General features: G+C 43.0%; 2 protein-coding genes across 9 annotated transcripts in view; one reads left to right on the top strand and one right to left on the bottom strand.

Moving 5' to 3' along the window:
* Window positions 1-17749, top strand: part of Ezh2 (enhancer of zeste 2 polycomb repressive complex 2 subunit) — a 62606-nt gene extending 44857 nt beyond the window's left edge. For 3 of the 7 annotated variants that reach the window (XM_041632121.1, XM_041632118.1, XM_041632119.1), the window contains 14 exons: window positions 1031-1136; window positions 1625-1803; window positions 4762-4853; window positions 6264-6504; window positions 7474-7643; window positions 8023-8117; window positions 9170-9210; window positions 9640-9765; window positions 10685-10863; window positions 14129-14224; window positions 15155-15236; window positions 16045-16125; window positions 16296-16380; window positions 17433-17749. In XM_041632121.1, coding sequence (XP_041488055.1) covers window positions 1031-1136; window positions 1625-1803; window positions 4762-4853; window positions 6264-6504; window positions 7474-7643; window positions 8023-8117; window positions 9170-9210; window positions 9640-9765; window positions 10685-10863; window positions 14129-14224; window positions 15155-15236; window positions 16045-16125; window positions 16296-16380; window positions 17433-17493 — 1634 coding nt within the window. In that variant the 3' untranslated portion in view covers window positions 17494-17749. The remainder of the gene's footprint in view (window positions 1-1030; window positions 1137-1624; window positions 1804-4761; window positions 4854-6263; window positions 6505-7473; window positions 7644-8022; window positions 8118-9169; window positions 9211-9639; window positions 9766-10684; window positions 10864-14128; window positions 14225-15154; window positions 15237-16044; window positions 16126-16295; window positions 16381-17432) is intronic. The other 4 variants (XM_041632122.1, XM_041632120.1, XM_041632124.1 and 1 more) reach the window with 3 other exon arrangements.
* A 4919-nt stretch (window positions 17750-22668) lies between these two features.
* The window catches only part of Cul1 (cullin 1), a 65053-nt gene continuing 63286 nt past the window's right edge, over window positions 22669-24435 (bottom strand). For both annotated transcript variants that reach the window (XM_041632115.1, XM_041632114.1), the window contains exons 21-22: window positions 24146-24259; window positions 22669-23238 (exon numbers count right to left, since the gene is read on the bottom strand). In XM_041632115.1, coding sequence (XP_041488049.1) covers window positions 23158-23238; window positions 24146-24259 — 195 coding nt within the window. In that variant the 3' untranslated portion in view covers window positions 22669-23157. The remainder of the gene's footprint in view (window positions 23239-24145; window positions 24260-24435) is intronic.

Genomic DNA, 24435 nt, shown 5'->3' with positions numbered 1-24435 from the left:
AACAAGCCTAGTATTAAAAGCATAGTAGAATTGAGGGGAGAAGTGCAATTTCACAAGGCATGGATTCTTTTTTTTTTTTTAATATTTATTTATTTATTTATTTATTTATTTATTATGTATACAGTATTCTGTCTGCCTACAGGCCAGAAGAGGGCACCATACATCATTACAGATGGTTGTGAGCCACCATGTGGTTGCTGGGAATTGAACTCTGGACCTTTGGAAGAGCAGGCAATGCTCTTAACCACTGAGCCATCTCTCCAGCCCAAGGCATGGATTCTTTGTAACAGAAACACACCTTAAGGATCAACTGGATGAGCGCAAAGTTCTGCACGCTGCTGGCAGATCTGAAAGTGGATTAGTAAGATTAGTGATCATCTCTGACACAAAGCTGTTAGTTGCAAATAATCAAAATCTGAGGGTTTTGTCTTCCAGAGCTCTTAAAATGTATTTTATGTTTGTTCATCAAATACTCCACAGGCTTTTCCATTAGAAAGAAGTGATAGAGCTTGTTGGCACAGGCCTGTAATCTCAGCACTTGAGAGTGAAGGCAGGAGAGTCAGAAGTTCAAGGTCATCCTCAGCTGCATTGTGAGTTTTCTGTCATCTTGGGCTACCCTAGGCAAACCTCCCCCACAAAACAAAACAAAAACCCCAGCCAGTCGTAGCTAGAAACACTAGACTAGAAAAGTGGGCTGGTGAGATGATCACCGGGCAAGAGTGTGCTTGTTGAGCAAATCCTGGTGACTTGAGCTCGAATCTCACTGCAGAAGAAGAGCACTGACTCTCACATACACATGGTGCACACACTAAAAATAATAAAATAACCACCAAAAGTTTGAAGTCAGCCTGTTCTACTTCGTTGCAGGCCAACTAGAGCTACATAGTAGGAGTCTTTGTCTTCCAGCCTCCCCCAAAATGAACCAAAGTTGATAGTTTCTTAGAAAATCAGCTTTGTTGAGATACTGTGATGCAGAGAAAATGATTGAAACTTGTTTCTTTCACCTCCCTCATCACAACTCACTGTTTAGATAATAAAGAGCAATGCCCGCCTCGGAAGTTCCCTGCTGATAAAATTTTTGAAGCTATTTCCTCAATGTTTCCAGATAAGGGCACAGCAGAAGAACTTAAAGAAAAGTAAGTAACATTTTTTTTTTTTTTAAAAAATATGGGCAGTCTTAGTTTATTCTAAATGGAATTACTGTGTCTGATGAGCCATTCCATAGTTTACAGCTCACGTCTCTCATACACACCTACACCCCATTCTTGTGTTATAGAATGTTAATTGCATAGACAATAAGTACACATGAGTGTTCATGTGCAGTTTGCACTAGTATATTGTAGCAAACCATTTCTGGGTACTGGCAGAGATTTTTATATTTAATTGAGACTAATTCTGTGGTGTGCCTGAATTGTATTAATGAGCTTGGTTCTTGCTTTGCCGTGCACGATACCATGACTGGTTTTTTGTATAAGTAAAGACTATTATGGGTTACATATTTTTTTGTGTGTTTTAGCTAAGGTAAACATTAAAAAAAATCAAACTCATGGAAACCTTTTTGAAATTTTATTTTTAAAATGTGATTTTTCTTCCTGCTCTACTTACATGTTTCACTTGTTGTCAGATATAAAGAACTCACTGAGCAGCAGCTCCCCGGTGCTCTGCCTCCTGAATGCACCCCAAACATAGATGGACCAAATGCTAAGTCTGTTCAGAGGGAGCAGAGCTTACATTCATTTCATACACTTTTCTGTCGGCGATGTTTTAAGTATGACTGCTTCCTACATCGTAAGTGCAATTATTGTACGTTTTCATTTTCTACTTTTGTTGTTGAAATATGTATTAAAGCAAGTTTTGTCATCTACCGCAGCTAGAGTGCACCGGTATATCTTGCAGTAAAGGTTGAGAAATATTGTTATTTTTACCTCGATAGAGGATTCCTCTGACATTTTATGCACATTTAATTCCAGTTATTGCTTCCCATTAACTTGGAGTACAGGCAGTTACAAGGCTGTTATCTAGTGAAGTTCTGATAGTGAAGGAACTCATAGCTCAGAAAAATATCACTGATATTTCTGAATAAGTAGCAAATTTTACTAAGTAGCAACTTGGCTGAAGGGCATTTATATAAACAAGTTCTTGCCTAATGTTAAAATATTTTATTTCTTTTTGATCCATTGAGTAATTGCTTCATAAGTATTTGCATTTCAATACAAAGCAAAGCATAAAATATTCTTAGTGTCAGTATGAAAACTTACTTTTCCCTTGATATTTCTAGGGAATGAGGTTCCAGGTAAGTAGAATCTGTGTTTGTTGAGACAGGGTCTCACAGTCAGTAGTGGCAGAAACTAGCCTTGAACTGCTGATGACTCAATCCTCTTGCCTCAGCCTCCTGAGTGCTAGAATTCCCAGAGTTACCACTACATTCCACTAAAACTGGAATCCCCTCCAGGCTAATATGTGGGTTTGTTTGTTTTTTGTAGTATTAGGGATTGAACCAGGACCTTGCCCCCACTGGGCACACATCACATCCCTGTTCTTGAGACTTGAGAGTATAAAAAGCATCAGTAGTAAGCACACATTTTGAAAATGTTCGCACTTTACCAGCACTGTCTAGTTCATAAACAGCCTTTCTATTGCAGGTTATTGTACTTAAATTCCGTGGTCATAGCTTTAGGAGCCATGGACTCTGGGAAGTTGCTTTCTCCTATACTAAGTAGCCCTGTATTAATTTGCTCTTTTGAGTACATGAACATGCCTTTTTTATTTTTTGAGATAAGGTTTCACTGTATAGACAAGGCCCACCCGCCTCTGCCTCCTGAGTACTAAGATTAAAGGGATTAGGGGTATGTGCCACCACACCTGGCTTGTGACACTTACAGCTATATCTTTTTCACCTATTTTACATTTTTTTACTTTATCTGTTTTTATTGCGTCTTTCCACTTATAATTTGTTGTAATAACACAAATTTTGTCCTGGAAATAATAAAGTGTGTGTGTGTTGGGGGGGAGATTATAGTATTTTAATCTTAAATTAGAAATACTTGAAGAAGGTTTCTCCACTAATAGCCCCATCCCGTGTTGACTGTGCTCTTCGTCTGAAGTAATGCTTTGCTAGTTTCCGTACCTGGGAAGTCGTCTTAATTTCCCTCTGTCTATTAGTGAGCACCTTACTTGGACCTGTCAGTCAGTAAACTTGAAGTAAAGTTACATTCCAAAACACAAAATAACAACGCTTTCAAGGCATCCACTGCCTCTGGCTCTAAACTAAGTCTGTGCTCTTTTCCTCAGCTACCCTGAGCCTGGAGGAGGGGGTGGTGATGTCCCATTTAGGTCTGAACATTTTTCAGTCTCCTGTTCCCTGCATCCTGACCAGTTTTGGGTCTCTGTGTTAATCACATCTACTGTAAATAGAAGCTTCTCTAGTGACGGTTAAGAAATGCATTGACTTATGGTTATAATGATGTTACTAGAAGTTGAGTTAATACTTTCTCCATTTGGCAAAATAATAGTATTAGGCTCTCTCCTCTTCATAGCATTGGTTGAGTGATTGTTCTTGCATGTGAGCACAGTTTTTGGCACATGTATGCCTTGTGTGAATGTGGAAGTCGGTTTGTTGACGTTGGTTCTCTCCTAGCGTGTGGATTCTAGGAATTGAACTCAGGTCATCAGACTTGGTGATAAGCGCCCTTACACCTGGTGAACCATCTTGCCAGTCCCTTTAAGTGTATTTTAAGAATAACTTATTTTGAGCTAAAACAAATTCACAACACATTAGAACTATAACCTGAGCATTATTGAGGCAGAAGCAAGATTGCTTTGCCTAGGCTATATAGCACAGCTTTGGTCAAAACTAAACCAACACAACAAAACCCAGCTACCACTAAAAAGGTTTGTTTGTTGAAAGCAACTTGGGAACTTAGCTCAATGGTTGAGCCTTGCCTAACAAGGCCCTGGTTTGGATCCCTAATATTTGAGGGGAGAAGATAGAGCGGAGCCTTTATGGGAAAAGGTCTTTACAAATGCTACCACCAAAGAGAAAACAGCCAAATATCGCACATGGTTAGTTCCGTTAATATCATTTATTTAGCCAAATTAAGATCATTTTCATCTTGGCCATTTCCATCTTGTGAGAGAACAACTGGCGTGCACTCCTGGAACCGAATCCCGCCACTGGGGGCCTCTGTAGGTACAGAGCAAGTAGAACCATTTTCTACCCCATGCCGAGTAAACTGACCTTCCTCTAGAAATCAAGGAATCATGTCAGAGCTCAGCACAGTGATAAACATCTGTAATTCTAGTACTCAGGAGGCGAGGCAGGAAGATTGCCCTGAGTTTAAAGACAGCTTGGGAAAGATACAACCCTTCTATCTCACCCCCCCTCCCGCAAAAAAACCCTCCCTACACAGAGAAATTGTAGATGCCAGAATATTTTTTATAAAATTAGGAAATTTGGTTTCTTTTTGCAATATTTTTACTTGTTGGAGATACTAAATACTCAAGTAAATGTTTGTAGTCATACTTTATGCCCATCAATCATACTTGCAAGGGAAAAATAAAAATTATGAATCATTCCAGAGTTTGCCATGTTTTTTAACTTTCTTGGAGGTTGGAGGAAGAATGATCTGTACCCCGTGATAGATGGAGGGAGTTGTATAAACTGCATACTTGAAAGATATTGGAGATTTTTTTCAGTGGATTTGGGGAAATGAAAAAGTAAACTTTATAGCCATATTCAGATACTTTGTGTTTATTTTACAGCCTTCCACGCAACACCCAATACATATAAGCGGAAGAACACAGAGACAGCTCTGGACAACAAGCCTTGTGGACCGCAGTGTTACCAGCATCTGGTGAGATTTAGTGCTTTGTTTCTCTGGAGGGCTCTTAAGAACTTGGTGGAGGTGGTGAAGCGGTGCTAATGCTGTCTGGATCCATGTGACAGGCAGTGTTTCTCCCCTCGTTCCTCTCATAGCTGTGTGCTGCACAGTGTAGAGTCTATTAATCTTGCATTACTCTTCGTTATCTGTGTTACTTCTTCAGCAGTGTTTCTCGGTCTTTAGGATCAAGGACTCTCTACAAAGTTTATGAGCGTATGAGGCATAGATAGCCCACTTAAGACACCAGAAACTCAGTAATCGTGTGCAGGCGTTCCTAAGCCTTTCGCATGGACGTATCCCTTCTGTGAATGTTTTAGGCCACTTGTAGTTTGAGCTGTACCATAGATCCCACAGATTTTCTTTTTTTTTAAGTTATAGAGATTAGGAGTAAGGGATTAGGAAAATATGAGGCAGGAAAGTTGTTTTTTACGGGTACTATCTTATTTTTTTACCATTTCCCCTCTTTGAACCAAGCCACTCCTACCTAGGAACTAAGTGGGTATATATTGCCTGTTGGATTTTGGACAGAAGATTCAATGAATGGCACCTACAGAAGGTATCCTATTTTTAAGCAATTTGGTTTTGTAGAGTGAAGTATAAAACTGTTGGCTCCTTTCAAACTTTTCCCTTCTATTTCCACTAAAAAAATAAATAAAAATTACAAAAAGGAATTCTTGAGCACTGTTTTATATTCTTTATAAGGCAGAACTTTATTGGCTCATCTAAAATGTTTCTGTGGTCTCTTTTACAAACCATACTCTTACCATTGTTTTATACTTTCTGAGATTGGATTGTGATACTTCAGAATGCAAAATGTAACCTTTCTCTTGTTCCTAAAAGTTCTTTCATGTCTTCCTGTGACTTTGCATCCTTCACAGGAAAAAATATTGGATGTTTTAATAGTAAGACCGGAAGTGACTAAGTCATGCATGTATATGTTTTGTGTCCTTGTATACTTTAAATAATATCTTTAAAGAGGTATGCATTATTTTAAGCTTTGAAATAGGAAGTCTGACTTGACACACTTTAGTATGTGAGATTCTCTTTTAAGTATACTGTATGTATATGTAGAGAAAATACCTTTATTATGCAAAATACTTTTATATTTTAACTTTTAACATATTTTATAAATTCATCATGTAGAACTGCCTTGCCTGATTTTGCATCATTAGAACAAAATATTGAACCTATTTTTATGTTTCTGAACTCTTGGAACTATCAAAAGCAGACGAAAAGTTGGGTATGTTGATATACAAATGACTCTGGTAATGGATACCGTGATAGATTCGTGACCAACTTGTGTTATGCAATGTCTTAATTCTATTCCACCAAAATAAGGTTTAGAACTTTACCCTGATGCTTCCTCCATTTTTCATTTTGCAGGAGGGAGCTAAGGAGTTTGCTGCTGCCCTTACTGCTGAGAGGATAAAGACACCACCCAAACGCCCAGGGGGCCGCAGAAGAGGAAGACTTCCAAATAACAGCAGCAGACCCAGCACCCCCACCATTAGTGTGCTGGAGTCAAAGGATACAGACAGCGACAGGGAAGCAGGGACTGAAACTGGGGGAGAGAACAATGATAAAGAAGAAGAAGAGAAGAAAGATGAAACTTCTAGCTCCTCTGGTAAGATACGTGAGATAAGTGAGTTTGCTATTGCTTTGAAAGTTGAACTTTCTGAGGGTTCAGATCACCAAATGCATGTAGGTACAGACAGCTGGAGTTATAGGCAGCTGTGAGCCACCTGATGTGCGTGTTGGGAACCAAATTTAGATCCTCTCTGCAAGAGCGGTATGCCATCTCTCCAGGGCTCTCTCCCCTTTCATTGCTAAGATCCGAGAGTTCTCTCAGTGCTCTCGCTGAATGTTCTCTCCCCACTGCACCTCCTGCCAGCCTTGTCTTCCAGCAGGAAGGTCTGCCCCATGCTCTTGCTGTTGTATCCTTCCCCGTTCCATCTGTCTTTGATGGAGCATGATGAAACTGAGGACCTATGCGTAGTTTTGGTAGGGAGAAAATCAATACTGCTGCTGAGTTTATCTTCTGTTTACTGAGTTTTAGTTCTCTCAACTCTGCGAACAATATTGTAAATGACAATAGACCCCATATGTGTTTATTTGATAAGCAGAATTTCATGGGCTCTGTCGGGGAGGGTGAAGATCTTTCTGATATTGTTTCTAGCTTTACTTAATTCTAAAATACAATTACGTGCCTTGTGTTTTTCTTAAGCATACCCCGGTTTTTGCTTGTTCATATTGTGTGTGTGTGTACATGCCATGGTGTACATATGAATGGGATAGAATAAACTCTTGGGTAGGGCCTCACTTTCCATCTTATTTAAGATAAGATCTTCTGGTTGCTTTTTCACTGCCTTCTCTGGGCTAGCTGGCCTGCGAACTGCTGGCGAGTCTCTTTGTCTTATTTCCTTGTAGGAGTGCTGGGATAACAGATGCCTGTGCTATTGTGTCTGACTTATGTGGTTGAGAGGATTTGAACTCTGGCCCTTGTGCTGGCATGATAAGACCTTTTACCCCCTGACTCATCTCCCCAATCTTTTAGTCATTATTTCTTGACTAGTGCTAACATTTGGTTTTGTAGAAGCAAATTCTCGTTGTCAAACACCGATAAAGATGAAGCCAAATATTGAACCTCCTGAGAACGTGGAGTGGAGCGGTGCTGAAGCCTCCATGTTTAGAGTGCTCATCGGTACTTACTACGATAATTTTTGCGCCATTGCTAGGCTAATTGGGACCAAAACATGTAGACAGGTAAGCATGTGTGTTCAAAGAGATTTAAGAACAAGGATAATAGGTGCTCGTTGTCCAGACTTGGAGTGTCTTAATTTCATTCTGTTCATCTTCTGAAAAGAATTATTTCTCTCCTTCCCTTAAGAAAATTAAAACAATAGTATTCTTTAGCTAAGTTTCTGAATTTCCCCAGTTTAGAATTCAATTTGAATGTGGTATATCTAAATAGACAGAATTGAAATTTGGCCAGACTCTAAATTTAGCTATGCTCCCAGTGTGACGGATGGCAGTGATTTCTACTGTGTGTCTATATACCTGGCACTGTCGCGAGAGAGACGAACATCTTCCCAGTTTAGAAAAGCATGGAATGGCTGTTCATGTTAATCTGCCTCTCACCTAGGTGTATGAGTTCAGAGTCAAAGAGTCCAGTGTCATAGCGCCTGTCCCCACTGAGGATGTGGATACTCCGCCAAGAAAGAAGAAAAGAAAACATCGGTAAGTCTGCTGAGGAGCCGGTGCCGCTGCCAGGCTTCTCCCAAGAACAGGAGTCAGTTTTCACTTGAGTGATTATGAAAAAGGCTATAAACTGCCTCAGACATAGACCTAGAGAAACCTCATTTCTCTCTCATGGTTGCTGTGACTTTTTATATGTGGTCACTTCAGTATATTTGTTATGTCAAGTCATAAAAATTTTGGTTACCATATTGGTTTTGGTTGAGAATGACATATTGCAGTACATACTACATAAAAACAGTTCCTTTAGCCATTTGGTGTGGAATGTTGTAAGATGTATTCCTGCTTTGCTCTCTGGGCCAGTGTTTGGAAGTGTCTTACTCTAGGAGCCTGGATTTTCTGAGTGTGTACCATTACATTCTGATATTTAAAGTGAGCCTCCTCCCAGTCTGGCTATGGCCGCTCACAAACACTTACGTGAATGACTACAGAATACTTTTGTAAATGTAGAGCCAGGGAAACCATGACTGGATCCCCCTCCCCAGCCCACTGTTTTTTAAAATGAAAATGTAGTTGAGTAGGTATGGGAGCAGTTAGGTTATGCTTCAAAAATTCTATATAGGCCCATATTGTATGTGTTTCATTGCTATTGTAAATCATTTAAAACTTTAGAGAAATTTTCCCATGGGAACAGGAATTTAGGCTTTAGTAGATGCTTCTAAATTTTTGGTTGAACAATTTCTTACCATGCAGTTCAATTGGATGGTTAATGATGCTGAAATTATGAAAAGTACCAATATCCATGTAATTCAGACAAGACTAAATCAGTAGATACACACAAGGCCTCCGTAGTCTTATAGGCAGCATGGACAAGTGCTTTCTTGCCCGGCTTTTGGGCGTGGCACAGCAACCTGACCTGCTTCCCAGGTGAGTCTGAGCTGACAAGCCAGCAGAGAGGGACTGGCCGGCTCATCGTGGCTTTCCAGCACTGCCGCGTTTACTACACAGACAGGTTCACTTAAACAGGTCTTGGGTGATTTGTAGCTGGTTGTTCTTGCACCTTCACACAGAAGTTTCTTTTTCTTTTTTTGCAGGTTGTGGGCTGCACACTGCAGAAAGATACAGCTGAAAAAGGGTCAGCATCTTCCCATCTAACCTCATTATCAGCCTAAAACTTGGTTTGTTATCATTTGTTTTAGAATAGAAACTGGATTGAAGTTTTGGTTATTCTGATTTAATTGACTTCTGCTTAGCAAATCAATCTAAATGGAATGTGTCTGTTGCGCTCCAGTTACTGCTGTTCAGAAAGGGAAAGTGAGTTGGATGGAGTGAGGCAGTGAGGAGCAGGGACGTAGCACTTTGGCAGGGGGGCTGACAGGTGAAGCAGGGTTTTAAGCACTTGGGGGGGTGGGAGGTGATTTTTTTCCGTAGGACTGTGTGTCTTTCAGTGAAGGCAGCCAGTAAAGGACGTTCCAGAGGTACTGGGGAAGAATGTCTTGTTAATTGTGATGATCATTTCCCATCTCCCTGGATTCATTGGCTGCGTGCTGTTATCTTTACTCAGACGGCTCCTCTAACCATGTTTACAACTATCAACCCTGTGACCATCCACGACAGCCTTGTGACAGTTCGTGCCCTTGTGTGATAGCACAAAATTTTTGTGAAAAGTTTTGTCAATGTAGTTCAGAGTGTAAGTATTTGTTGCTTTGGTGAAATTGCATGAGAATTGAATAGGCCTTTGGTCAGCAACTGGAATGGTGATTATATTAAGACCTAAGGACTGGGAGTGCTCTCTTATTGCTTGAGCCTTTATGTGCTAATGTCTAGTCAGCCTTTTGGGCAATGTGAGTGTGTGTGTACACACGAGTTAGGCAGAGTTGTAGTAATGGATTGGATTTGTCTGTTCTTTTCTTTGGTCATTTGAATTGCAGCAAAGTGACATAGACTGTAAGGACAATCTCCCCAAGCCTTCTGTGGGCATCAGAGGAGTGAGTTAGGGTTTTAGTTTGCACAGTAAAGGAAAGTAGCATACGGGCAGTAGGTTTTTAGAATCACTTAACAATGCTGTACAAAGAATTTGAATACCACGGGATGGATTAGAAATATGGTTTATTACACTGGTTCTCAGCCTTCCTAATGCTGTGACCTTTTAATACAGTTCCTCATGCTGTGGTGACCCCAAGCCATAAAATTATTCTTGTTGCTACCTCATAATTGTAATTTTGCTATTGTTATGAGCCATAATGTTAATATTTTTGGAGATGAAAGTTTGCCAAAGGGGTTTTGACCCACAGGTTGAGAACTGCTGGCTTATTGGAATGGTCAAGGGCCATGAATACTATTCAGTCCAAGACCTCCCTTCACATATTTAATCATAGAACTTAAACTCATATGCCATTTCATAATTATAAAAACCCCAGCAGTGATCCTTTTCAGTCCTAGCAGCTTCATGTTTGCTGTTCCATTTCCTCATCCCTACAGTGGAATAGTAAGGGGAAGGCTGTGAGGATTCATGGGCTCAGCAAGACATTGGCTACGTTCCTATAAAGGATTGTATAAGATGATGATTGCTGGATATGGTGGTGATGGTGATGAATTTATCCCCGAAGGTCAAAACCGCTTTCCTGGATGCCGGTGCAAAGCTCAGTGCAACACCAAGCAGTGTCCGTGCTACCTGGCTGTTCGAGAGTGTGACCCTGACCTCTGTCTCACATGTGGGGCTGCCGACCACTGGGACAGCAAAAACGTGTCCTGCAAGAACTGCAGTATTCAGCGGGGCTCTAAAAAGGTAAATGATAGTCATGTCTGGAAACTTTTTTTTTTTTGATAGCATCTTATGTAACCTATGCTGTTTTCCAACTCTCTATGTAGCTGAGAATGAACTTGAATTTCTGATCCTCCTGCCTCTACTTTCTGAGTGCTGTACCTATGTATGTGCTACCACGCGTGATTTTTTTTTTTTTTTGTTTTTGTTTTTCGAGACAGGGTTTCTCTGTAGCTTTTTGGTTCCTGTCCTGGAACTAGCTCTTGTAGACCAGACTGGCCTCGAACTCCCAGAGATCCGCCTGCCTCTGCCTCCCGAGTGCTGGGATTAAAGGTGTGCACCACCACCGCCCGGCCCATGTGTGATTTTATATGGTGCTGTGGGTTGAACCCAGGGCTTTGTGCATGCTAGATAAGCACTCTACCAGGAGCTCACCTTCATCCACATCCTTTGGGAGATGGTCTCAGATTTTATGTGGCAATGACAGAAATAAAAGTGACCCTTAAAGGTACAGCTGATGAGAGAGAGAAATGCTCAGGTGTTGTTTGGATAATGCAGGTGTCATCCCCTCCCCATCCCAGATTGAAGGTTTGATCATTTGTTACTCTTCAAGACTTATTTTTGACTGAACTCTTGACTTATAAGTGGAAACTCCCAACAAGTATAGCCTCCATCTCTTGGCAGTCTGTTCCTGGCATTTTTCTTTGACTTCATTCTCTTGTCCAAAAGTTTAGTACATTCTGTAGCTTCCTCCTTGTTTTTCTTAGTGTGTTGTTTCTTCTTGGTTGTGTGTGTTGTAGGATACAAGGAGTAACAGGACGCTGAATCTTGGGTGCTTTAGTCCTCAACCTTTTTTGTTTAAGGGATTTCTGGCAATACTTTGGTCATCATCATCTTTAGAGAAACTGAAAAGCTTTCAGATTCTACTAGTTCTTTTAAGCCCAGACCACTGAGGAACAGTATCTGTCAGTCCAGGAATAAATAGCCTTCTCTCTCTCTCTCTCTCTCTCTCTCTCTCTCTCTCTTTTAACAAAATTATCAAATTGAGAACACTCATATTGGCATCCACAAACAAACTTGAACTTCTCTTTCCAGTTCTCCTTTGTCTGTAACAAGAATGCCCAGTCTCAATTGCAGGTGCACACTTGGCCATAGGTCAAGATACTTTGCTTCATGGGAGAGCCTCTTTTGTTTCCCACCGCTGATTCGGACCACATCAGCAGCTTCTTCTGTGGTGGTGAACTTCTTATAGATGTGCGAAGTTTGCATTCGTTGTCTATTTCAGGGAGTAGTGTTGACAGCTGGTGGCTGGAGAGCAGATACCCAGCCTCGTCTTGACACAGTCAGCCACCTCAATGAGCCATTGCACTCTCATATTTCCCATAAAATAAATGCCGTACTAGGTGGTAAGGTGACTCTGATGTTCTGAGAAGTAGTCGGAAATGCTATCAGAATTGAAATTAGGCATTATTATCTAGTATTTTAATAGTTGGTTCAAACTTTCTTGTTTTGTTAACACAAAGACATTCTGTCCCCTCAGTAGAAACAGATGGTGATTTCTCTCAGAGTACAGGCCCATTCTCTGCATGTGGGTTTTTGTTGCTGTTGTTTTATTTTTTTGTGCATAGTAAAAGACTGGGAATGTACCTGACAAGGGTACAGAATAGGAATAGGTACATTGGGATGATCTGGGAATCCCTTTAAAGGCCACAAGAAGGTTCTGAGTGAAGCATGCTAAAGAGCCATGATGGAAAAGTTATGTCACCTGGGAGGCGGTGGTGTGCACCTTTAATCCCAGCACTCAGGAGGCAGAGGGAGGCGGATCTCTGAGTGTGAGACCAGCCTGGTCTACAGAGAGTCCCAGGATAGCCAGAGCAACATAGAGAAACCTTGGCTCGAAAAACAGAAAACAGTGGTCATCTTGGCCTTCTTAGTAGGACTGATAAATCATGACACACTTCATGGCAATTTTCTGTGTTATGAGAAATCGCTAGAAGGAAGCTGCTATGGAGGAGATGGCAGTGTCTCCAGAATAAACACCAGTAGAACCAGAACATGGCCGGGCGGGCGGGCGGTGGTGGCGCACTCCCTAATCCCAGCACTCGGGAGGCAGAGGCAGGAGGATCTCTGTGAGTTCAAGGCCAGCCTGGTCTACAAGAGCTAGTTCCAGGACAGGAACCAAAAAGCTACAGAGAAACCCTGTCTCAAAAAAACAAAACAAAACAAAAAAAACCAACAACAAAAAAACCCCAAGCAAACAACAACAACAACAAAACAAATACAAAAACCCCAGAATGTGCTGTGGGCTTGAGCAGGCTGCAGAGTGGAAGGTTGATTTGTGCTGCGCTCCATTGGATTTGTTTCGGCACCCAGCTGTGGTGGTGTACCCTATTCAATGGCAGCCTGGGTCCCTCAGTGACACCATGTCTGTCTCAATCCAAAAACCAGGGTCTGGAGAGATGGTGCTATGGGTAAGCAGCTTGCCTGCCGATGTGGGGACAAAAGTTTATATCCCAGCACCCACATTGAAACCCAGGCATAGCGTGGGGTCTATCTGAAACAGCTCCAGGTTCAGTGAGAGACATGCTGTCTCCAAAGTAAGGTGGAGAGCAATAGATACAGTACCTGAAGGTGCTCCTAACCTGCACATGTTACGTACATAGGCAAACATACATGTACACACACATGCATACACATACATAAACACACTAAATAAATAACAAAAGTAAAATTTGTATTTCTCAGTTTTGCCATGGCGACAAAATACCCGAGGAGAAACAGCTGAAGGGAGGGCTGAGGTTGGTCTGCTGCTCCTGGCCTGTGCAGAGTGCGGCAGAGCATCACGAAAGACACATAGTGACCACCTCCTCCAAACCAGAGCTCACTTAGTCTGTTCTCCTCTCAGGGATGCTGTCAATTTGAGTCTACCTGGAGATTAATTAGTTCAGAGCCCTCACAGTTCAGCCACCTCTAGGTGATCAGTCCACATGCTGGGGCCCGAGCTTAGGACACGTGGACCATTTGGATTGTGTTTGGTTGAAAGTGAGTCAGTAGAGGACGATCAGAAGTAAGAGCGAAGCAGATCTTACATAGTTCCCTTGCTGCAGTGGCCACGACACCAAAGGCTTGGTTTGGTTTCCTATAAGGGGATATTTATCCTGAACTTTTTCCAGACACACTTGACAACTCTGAACCTATCACATCACGTGGGAAAGACGGCTCTGCGGTCTCTGCAGCCTGCAGTCTGCCCGCCTCGCTCTGCTCACATGTGCTTGTGCTTGTTTTCTAGCACTTACTGCTGGCACCGTCTGATGTAGCGGGCTGGGGGATCTTTATCAAAGATCCTGTGCAGAAAAATGAATTCATCTCAGAGTACTGTGGAGAGGTAAGGCCATCATAATGCAGTGGTTTTGTGAAGAGCAGCAGCTTGCATGGTTTTGGATAGATTTCACTGGACAAGTCCGTATTAGAATGAACTAATATCAAATACCCGTTAGCCCGGGCTTACTTGTAGATTTGGTTTGCATAGTAACTACCTAGATTGCTTTAGTTCTTGTCACGTTTGGCTTTTATTACCTGGAGATAAGGGGCTTGGGAACAAGAGCTTTGCTGTGTGGTCCTACTTTATTGGCAGATGAGCTGAATGGGACCCAGAAACAACAGCATTACTAACTTGGCCTTTTTAGTTGTAGGGCTGGGGGAAAAAGTTGTAAGATAGCTTCTGAAAGTCACAGTTTGCATTTTTGTTTTGTTTTTTTGCTCATCAGAAAGACGATGTTGTCATTTTCTCTAGGCATATTGCTTAGGACTTAGAAATCTCTCTGATTAGGAATTCTTAAAAATGTCACTTTGGTGTCAGGAGGTGGTGGCGCATGCCTTTAATCCCACCACTCAGGATGCAGAGTTTGAAGCTAGCCTGGTCTACAGAGCGAGTTCCAGGATAGGCTCCAAAAACTACATAGAAAAATCCTGTATTGAAACACAAAAAACAAGTCATTTTTGACAGTTCAGTGGGTAAAGGTACCTGCTACCAAGTTGATGACCTTAGTTCCTAGGACTCACATGGTGAGGGAGAGTCATGATTCCCACAGGTTGTCTTTTGACCTTCACACATACTGGGGCATGGGTACACAATTGCTTCCCCCATAAATTAATAAATAAAATGTAATGAAATTTAAAAATTCTTTACTATTGTACATTCCTAAAAAGGGAAGAGAATGTGACCCTTTGAAGAGGGACCAAAATTCTGTTCGTTGGTTCTTTGATGTCCTAACAGGTGTCATCACTTGATCCCCCTACACCTTCTTCCTTCTAGATCATTTCTCAGGATGAAGCAGACAGAAGAGGGAAAGTGTATGACAAATATATGTGCAGCTTCCTGTTCAACTTGAACAATGGTATGTTCTGAGCTTTGGAATTGGTTTGGGATCTGATTGCTGGTTGAGGTCAGCAAGATGCTGGAAATGAGGCATCTGTCTACAGAAACAGCTCCTGGAATTTCTTATCACCAGACCCAGGCTCGGGGCTGTGTGGGGAGAGGGGAAGTCCCCATTGAGTAGAAGGGCTGTGTTTGCAGGACACAATGAAACAGTGAGTCCAAGCCACTGCCACAGACTTTGGCTGTGAAGGGACATTGTGTCTCCCATTGATGTGGCTTGCCGCATGTTCCCTGGGACTTGGGGTCTGTGTCGTTCAGCACCCCTCTCAGTCAGTGCCTCTGACCATGGAGGACAGGCACATTTGGGGAAGCACCCGCAGCCCAGGATGCTGCCCACAGGTTGTGAGGAAGGCAGCAGCTCGGTCTGTGAAAATGTGTACGCAATACATTCAGAGAAACTTACAGACCGTGCTACTGGTCTCAATAGAACGGTTTTGTTTTTTAATGAAAATGTTCTGTAGAAATATTGTAATCTTGAATGTTAATATGTCCACTTGTTGATGTTCGGAGAAGTCCGGCAGGACCGCATTTTTAAGGCATGTTTGCCCAGCAATATGTAATTGAGAAGTCATGGCATTTGAGAGCCATATTTAACAACCAAGGATTCATTTTAATCTAGAATAGCATTTTCTTCCAAATGTCATTTCATATTGAATGAAATTGAATGTATTATTTGCCTTTGAAGTGGAATCCCGAAGAACTCCTCCTAAAATGGTAATAGCTGATCCATGATTGAAACTACTCACTGGATTGTTTTTTCCTTTTAGACTTTGTGGTGGACGCAACCCGCAAGGGCAACAAAATTCGTTTTGCTAATCATTCCGTAAATCCAAACTGCTATGCAAAAGGTAAGCTTTTAAGTTGGAATTGCCAATTTCATGTAAAAATTCCTTTTTTTTTTTTTAAACCAATCAAGTGAGAGCAGACTTCAGTACCTCTGGGGCACTTGCTGCGTGAAGAGTCCCTGTTCCCAGCCTATCTTCATGCTCACTACCAGCCCCCCTGTTTCTCTTTGCAGTTATGATGGTAAACGGCGACCACAGGATAGGCATCTTTGCTAAGAGAGCCATCCAGACTGGTGAAGAGCTGTTTTTTGATTACAGGTTGGTAAAATACACTTTTAGTATAATCTACAGGCTTTCCCTTCCTGTACTGTGCGCTGAGGTAAAAGGCTAGTTTTAAGTTCTTTACCAGATCTGCCATCTTCATTGGAAGGGGCATTCTTTTAACTCGAGTCCCTGTTTGCCATGGGCACCAGTAGAGAGGTATATGTTCCCTCAATGTAGGTTCTCGTGTGTTGATTATACAATGTTTATTTGGGGAAAAAAAAACAAACAAACAAACCCCATGCCGAAACCTGCATTTAGCACCCTGCTGTACCCCTGGGGTTTGCCATGTCTCACAGCACATCTGTATTCTACAGCACCCTTTCTCGTTGATGCAGTTTTTATATCTTTATGGGTGGCACATTTATATCTTCGTTGTTTTAATTTTTAGCGTGTGCTACCCTGTGGTCACTGGATTCTTTGGGGGAAGCTATTCCCAACCACTGACAGTGCAGAGCTCCACTGGCAGGAGGCAGGCTGGCAGTGTAGTCCACCGGGCTGTGGGGCAAACCTGACCAAACAGTTATTTAAGGTGATCGGTAAAGATTTCTAGTCAGAGAATTCCTGTTGCTGCAATGGGGGCCTGTGTGTGCCTAGTTCTAGCACACTGTGGGTGTGACATCTGGCGACTGGAACAGGGTCCTCGTGGGGAGGTCACTACGAGCAGGCCAGGGTTAGAGGCAAAGCTGTCTAGCTTCCTTAGTGCCCGGTTTGGCGCCTATTTTCCGACTCAGCACAGCCAATGGGGTTGCTCTTTGGCACTAGCCATTTTTTCCAAATCATGATTTTGCTTTCCCAGTATTAGACCAGACATCACAATGTGGAGTTGGTTCAGAGAAGAGTACAGCAGGGCACAGGGAGGGCTGGGGATGCTTCTAGCCCAGGCCTTCTCCACTAGTTGTGATCAGTGGCGGGTGCTTGCTTCCCTTCGTGCCTGCAGCTGGGTATTGGGGTGGGGTGTGTGTGTTTTTAGGGACCTAATTCTCCACGTCAGCAGGCTTGGTCTTCCTAATATTGGACAGTAGTCATTTCTTGTTCATGTCTTTCAGATACAGCCAGGCTGATGCCCTCAAGTATGTGGGCATCGAAAGAGAAATGGAAATCCCTTGACATCACTACCTCTTCCCCTCCTCTCTGAAACAGCTGCCTTAGCTTCAGGAACCTTGAGTACTGTGGGCAATTTAGAAAAAGAAAATGCAGTTTGAAATTCTGAATTTGCAAAGTACTGTAACAGTAATTTATAGTAATGAGTTTAAAATCGACTTTTTATTGCCTTCTCACCAGCTGCAAAGTGTTTTTTGTACCAGTGAATTTTTGCAATAATGCAGTGTGGTACATTTTTCAACTTTGAATAAAGAATACTTGAACTTGTTGAGTCGCATGTCATTGAGCGTCGCCAGCTGATTCCAGAAAGACTACACGCAGGGGGAAACTTACAAGCTTTGATTTTCCAGTTGTTTTAGTAACTATTAAACATACCAGCATAGCATTTGTCTAGATACAGTGTTACCCTTGTCTTTTAGGCTTGAGTGAACTGCACTGTGTGGGTTCTGGACATTCAGCAAGGAAAGTGAGTCAGCAGATGGTTTGTAACCTCCAGATCTGCTGTCCAGATGATTGTGGCGAACTAGGTTATTTCTAAGAACGTATACAGGGTTCCCAGTCCCTGGCTGCACTTGAGAACTCTGCCAAAATGCCACCACAGACAGTGGTTTCCTTGTATTTCGGGCTGGTGAGATGGCTCAGCGGTTAAGAGCATTGCCTGCTCTTCCAAAGGTCCTGAGTTCAATTCCCAGCAACCACATGGTGGCTCACAACCATCTGTAATGAGGTCTGGTGCCCTCTTCTGGCTAACTGTATACATAACTAATAAATAAATTAAAAAAAAAAAGAACGTATACAGCTTAAATTCTATAGTTCAGACTTAAATTCTATAGTTCAGACATGGTTATAGATTGTGGCAGGCAGGTAAGTTTGTGTTGGGGATACCCAAACCCAGCCTGGCCTGTCTGGTGAAATGGTCTCAGGAGACAGAAGACACACATCAATAATCTGGTCATAGTTTAAATCTCCAAGGGACTTAAAATAGCCCCTTCCAAATCCCTGCTGGGGACCAGAACTTCCTTGGCAGTTGGCCAGAGCAGCACAGCAACGGCTACAGCTTCGGTGTGGAGATGTTCACAACAGTTCTCTGGTCATAATTTTAATGCCAAGTTACATTTTCTAGAGTTAGATATGCCTTTTATTTATAAAGATATTTTAAAAACCTTCACTTCCACGTATACTAAAACTTGCTTTGTTAATTTCCAAGATCGTTTCTGATCATATCAATTCATAAGGCATTGCAACTTGAACCTTTGATTGATTGGTGTAGGTCAGGAGGGACTCCAGCCCATGGCTGCTGCTTGTTCTACACTGGCACTTGCATGGATTGCCCTGGGCAAAGTGGGTAGCCATATTTAGCTGCTGAGATGGATAATACCTTCTTTTAGGCAATTTCTTTAGATAACCTAATGGCCTGCCTTACTCAAACAGGCAAACGGAGCACATCTGTTTAGTGGCATATGTTCAGGGCCCCCGGAGAGTGCATGGGATCAATAGTATCTACTGACGTAGCTCAAATGGCCATGGTTCTCATCTCCAGATGTCAAAGGTTCAGATTGCAGAGCTCCTGATGTGGCAGACACAGGTCTTATTAGTAAAGAGAATTTGCAAAACTTGTAACAGTCAAAGTTGGCCTGAAACTAGCTATGTAGCTGAGAATAACCTTGAACTCTCAAGTGTTCCAGTTACAGGAACTCTTTTTTTTTTTTTTTGTTAAAAATAACAAAATAGAAGCCTACTTTTAATCCTGATTTAGTGTGTACGTACCACTGTGCATGCAGAAGTCATAGGGCTGTTTTCAGGGCTCAGGGCTCTTCCATATTGTGGACTTATTAGGCCTGGCAGCAAGTGCGTTTACCCACTGAGACTGCACCCTCTCGTTGGCTCCATTTTATAAGCTTCAATTCTAGATAGATCTAGTCAGCTTTAAGCTCATGTATAGTGTACAGAGCTGATGCATGGGTAAGCCAGCCTGCAACCCCTCATCCAGACTGATGACCGTGAAACGCACCATGTCATTGCTGCCAAACGAGGATATTCTATAGTTTATATTAAAAAGTAGTTATTTACCTAGAAGCACTTGTTTTTCAGTACTGAAAATCACCTTATCTCTAACTTTTACATGTCTGACTTAATATCTGCCCAAGTGTTTGGCCACTGCTATGAAGACTAACAAATTATGTGATTAGTTTGTGACAGGTTGTCATCAAGACAGTCTGGATGTGAACATTCTGAAATAACTTAAGCCATTCTCTTAATTTTGTCTAGAATTGGAAAAACAAGCTTGTTTTTCCACTTTGCCCTTTGTTATAAACGATTCCAGTGTGGGCCATATATAAGTCTATGTGGGTAGTTATTATTAGAGACAGTTCCATGCTCACTGGTTAGACAAAGGTGTTACTTGGTCTGGATAGCTGCAGGAACGGAAAAGATTAAGGTCTCACCCTGACAGCTATGATTGGATTTTTTTTTTAACCCTAAATCTATGTTTATAAAAGTAGGCAGTGATGTTCAATAAGGAATAAACACTGTAAAATGTTTAAATTTCAGAAGCCTGCTGGGGTCACTGTTCTCATCCCTTTCTGGAGCAGGTTTTCAAGTTCCCAGTGGCAGTGACCCCTTGCCTGGTGGTCTCAGGTATGTCCCCCACCCCCAGCTTTGTCAGTAAGAAATGGCTATTTCCCCCAGCCCTGTCAACTGTTTTAAATTAAAAGCCCAACTCTTTAGACCACTAGGTTCATGTGTAGCAGGGGACAAACATGCTCCACACAGGAGGGTGTAGACCTTGCCTTTTTATTCATCAAGCCTAAATAGTAGTTTTGCATACTGACCACCCTTCCCCTGACTCCTGTCTCATAAAAATCTCACGTCCACCACAATTTCTTGAGCCATCTGTGTGGACTGGGTTTCAAGCCCTTCTGAGCTCAGTAGTAGGTCACACAACTGAGGAGTGATTCCTCATTCCTGAGAACCTGCACATAGCCAATAGTTCACACATAAAGGGCAGCCCCATAGCACTGGGATTATAGGTGCAAGTGAGACCACATCTGCCTTGTGTGCATAGGTGCTGGGATCCTAAGGCTGCACAGGAGTCTGAGGCAGACAGATCTCTGAGCTCCAGGTCAGCCAGGGCTACACAGTGAGACCCTGGAGAGGAGGGGAAGAGGGAGAGAAAGCAGCAGGATTGTAAAAACAGCAGTGGGGAGGGAAGCTCAGGAGCTGGAGGGAGTTTAGGGAAGAGGAGAAGGGCTAGGATGTTAGCTTGGACTTTGAAATGTGTGACAGGTGTGAGGGAGCCTGGGGGCCACCATGAGCGCAGATACCCCTTCCACCAGAAGTAAGGGAAGTGACTCATCTTGATAGAGGGAACCAGCTTCACAAGTTCCTGAGGAACGCTGGCTTTTGTCTAAGGGCTAGAAACCCTCCTGACTATAGTTCTGGATATTTGGACTGCCTTTTGGAGTTTGGAAATTGGAGTTTTCTTTGGACCTAACATTTTGTTCTTGTTTTTTTTTTTTGGGGGGGGGGTTTATTTGGGGTAGGGAGCTAGGGTCTCCTATGTAGCCTTGGCTGATCTAGCACTTGCTATGTAGACCAGGCTGGCCCTGAATTTAGAGCTCTCCTCCCTATAGCCTCGAAGAAGGTAACCGTGATAAAACAACCCAAAGTTGACTCAGAACAGAAAGCTTATAGAGGGTTTACAGTTCTAGAAGGGTAGGAGCCCACCAGGGTGGGGTCAGCCCGGCAGCAGAGCAGGAAGCTAAATGAACTCACCACTGCTCATTACCAGCAATCTAAGATTGAGGTTGAGCCCACCCTAGCCCAGCCCACGATGCAGTTTTATTTTTGTTTTCTTGAGACAGGGTTTCTCCGTGTGTAGCCTTAGCTGTCCTGGAATTGGCCTCTTGAGCATTAGGATAAAGGTGTGTGCCAACGCATCCCCTCTTAAGTGGGTCCATGGTGGTTTTAGAGCGTGTTTGTCTCAAGACAAAAACAAATTGTTAAAAGGGCAAGCAAGCTGTGAGCGTCATTCAGTATGTAAACTAGTAGGGGAGTTTTCCAGTCTCTGTGGAGCCCTGGGGCCCTTTAGAGTGGCGGGAAGGTAATGAATGAATGGGGCGGCTGGTTCACTTGCTTTTACCTGGCTTCAATCTTAGTAAAACTGTTTAAAAGTAGACATACTAAAAGGCATGGAAGGATGGGGCATGATGGAGCAGGCCTATAATCCCTAGCACTAGGGAGACAGGTAGGATCAGGAGTTTCAGGCCAGCCTGGGATGCCAAACTCAAAGTGAAGGGCTAATATGCTCAGTGGCACAGAACTTGCCTAACATGCAAGACAAGAATTGATAACTACAACTGTGTCTTCTGCCCCAAACTGAAACATGGGAACTCGAGTGCATTCAGTGCCAGGCTGTTCTGAGCTACTTGCTTAGAATTTAGCATAGACAGGCTTGATAAGGGTGGCTAAGCTGCTGCTTGAGAACCCTGAGGCATCCTTGTATGAGAAGGATGAAACCAAGAGCACAGCGGAGACTGTGGGAAGATTCCATCCCCTCCCTCCTCTGCGTTCCTCTCACCCTTTGGCCAGGAAATGGAGACTGGAGACAAAGGTCAATGCCGTGCCTTGTGACAGAGCTCCTGGAGGTCTGAGGAACTCCTTGGACTGGACTGGATCTGAGGAGGATGAGAGCCTTGAACTTTGGCCTGGGCCATCCTTCAGAGGACAGCCTGGGGTGAATATGGCAGCCTCCTTGGAAAACTTCACTAGAAGGTACCCGAGATGAGATTCTCAGTTCTCATGCAGAAGTGCAACTGGCTGAGCATCCTCCCTGCTGACCCATAATTCAGATGCTTTGCCTTCACAGTAGCCTCACAGAGGAGAGCTGCCACCTGAGTACTGTGGAGCAGACCGGGAGGCCATACGCCCATGTTGGTTCCGCTTTATTCCAGCTCTGCTTCCTAGTGGTCAGCCCAGCTTCTACACCAGTCTCGGTATTCACTTAGTCCCTGCTGCTCAGCAGTAGCAGTCTGGAGTCACAGCTCTCATGGCACTGAGAAAGTCTTAGAAAAAGGGTCAGTGCCCAAAAAGATCAGGGGCCTTAAAAATTAAGATCTTCATTTTCAATCCAAAGAATGCAGCTCCTTTGGATTCCAGGAAGACACTGGGGATATACACTTGCACAATCATTAAATCTTTTATTTACATATAGAAATTAGTAAAACTTAAAACCAAATGCAACTTGTACAGAAATTCTTTAATTTTCTTTATTTTCACACATTAAAAAATGAAACACACTATACAAATGGTTTCCATAGCAGATTACACGTGGGTCCATTCAGACTCGCTCTCATGTGCTGCCTCGGACGACAGCGTTAACCAGGGAGCCAATGTATTGATTTAAGTGCAGTAGCATGCAGCCTCAGCATGGAAGGTTCGGTTCCCCTTTGTCCGTAAGTTAGGGAAAAATGGCGTTGGCGTCTGTTTACAGACTGAAATGTGTCAGTCCTGAGCAGTCCGGCTGTAGCCTGAGACCAGCTGGTGGGAACCGTGGTCTCAGCTTTAAAAAGGGAGGTCCAAATGGCGGCAGGCTGGCTGCTATGAACTTGAGTTGTTTCCATTCTAGTCACTGGAACTATATGCTGTGGATTGCAGACCCTTTTAGAAGGGTTAGGCCAAGTAACTGTAGGTGTCCTTCTCACCATCGACTCGCTCCAAATACTCCTTTTCGATGAGAATATCAATGCATTTCTAGACATTATTTTAGGAGGAAGAGGGAATGAAGGGGGAAAGAAACACAAACAGCCATCAGGACAGAAGTGCCACCCTCCACTGAGCTCAGCAGGGAGCAAATTCACCTTCTGCTTAGGAGGAACCTCACTGTTTCCTGCGTGCAGTCCTTCAGTAACTCCCGCTAAGACAGCAGCCAAGTGCTACAGCATATCTAGGCTACAATCTCCTTTCCTAACAAAGCCTAACTGCCTTTGGGCAAGGTTCTGTGCCTTCATGGGACATCAGAAGCAGGACCCGAAGGACATACTAGCATTGTGCTAATAGGTCCCTCAGATACTTTGGGCCTCCTGACTGCTGAGGACTCACCATCTACTTCCACCCTCTGAGGCTCTCCAATGGCTGAGGCTGACTCAAGTGGTTCAGAAAAGGAAAGACCTGCAGATTATGGCCAGCAGAAACTAGGCAGGTGAGATTATCAATGCCCTAGATACAGGGTAGTACATTCATACACCACAGCCCCTGCACAGCAGCAGATGAACAAGCCTTTCCTAATAATGCAACACGGCCCTCCTCCTGCCAGCAGTCTCTCAGCAGTACGGCAGAGAGCACCCTCTTTCCACTACTTCCTAGCGAGCAAACCAGCCAAGGCTGAATTATGGCTCACAAACTGGGATAGCTAATTGCCACAGAAATGTAGGCATAGGGGAGGACTTCTTTTTCCTTATTAGGGTGTCCACTACAAAGGTGTACTCATTGACCCATATACCTCTCTATATATTTATTTCAAGAAGAAAGATAGGCTGACTTTCCTTTGTTGAAGTTTCTTGTTGAGTAAGCCACCAGTTCCCATTTTCATGAAACAGTGATTAATTCTTTTGCTACATCTTTCCTAGCATGAGAAGGGATAGCACTGTAATTCCTGTACCTTGATCACTGGGACCCGAGGTTTGAACCTGGAGGAGAGCTGAGTGAGGACTTCGCCAAGTAACTGCTGGTGTTTCAGGACCTTCCTCATTTTCATGATTCTCACGATGGCCGCCTATGCAATCAACAAGGAAACATGTCTTAGGGCTTTAGCAAGCTGGAAAGTTAAAGGCAGCCTGTACACAGGCCACTTCAGCCCTACTTCCATGCATAACAAGTAACAAGTACCCTACAGGCGAGAGGATGCAAGCAATCAGCTCTGCCCACGTTTCAATCCTAAGAGAACAAACA

This window comes from Microtus oregoni, unplaced genomic scaffold (assembly GCF_018167655.1).
Source record: "Microtus oregoni isolate MIOR12 unplaced genomic scaffold, Mior012 000040F_ref0000088, whole genome shotgun sequence".
Lineage (NCBI taxonomy): Eukaryota > Metazoa > Chordata > Mammalia > Rodentia > Cricetidae > Microtus > Microtus oregoni.
The sequence above is the reverse complement of the archived record's forward strand: the minus strand, read 5'-3'. Positions and strand labels throughout refer to the sequence as shown.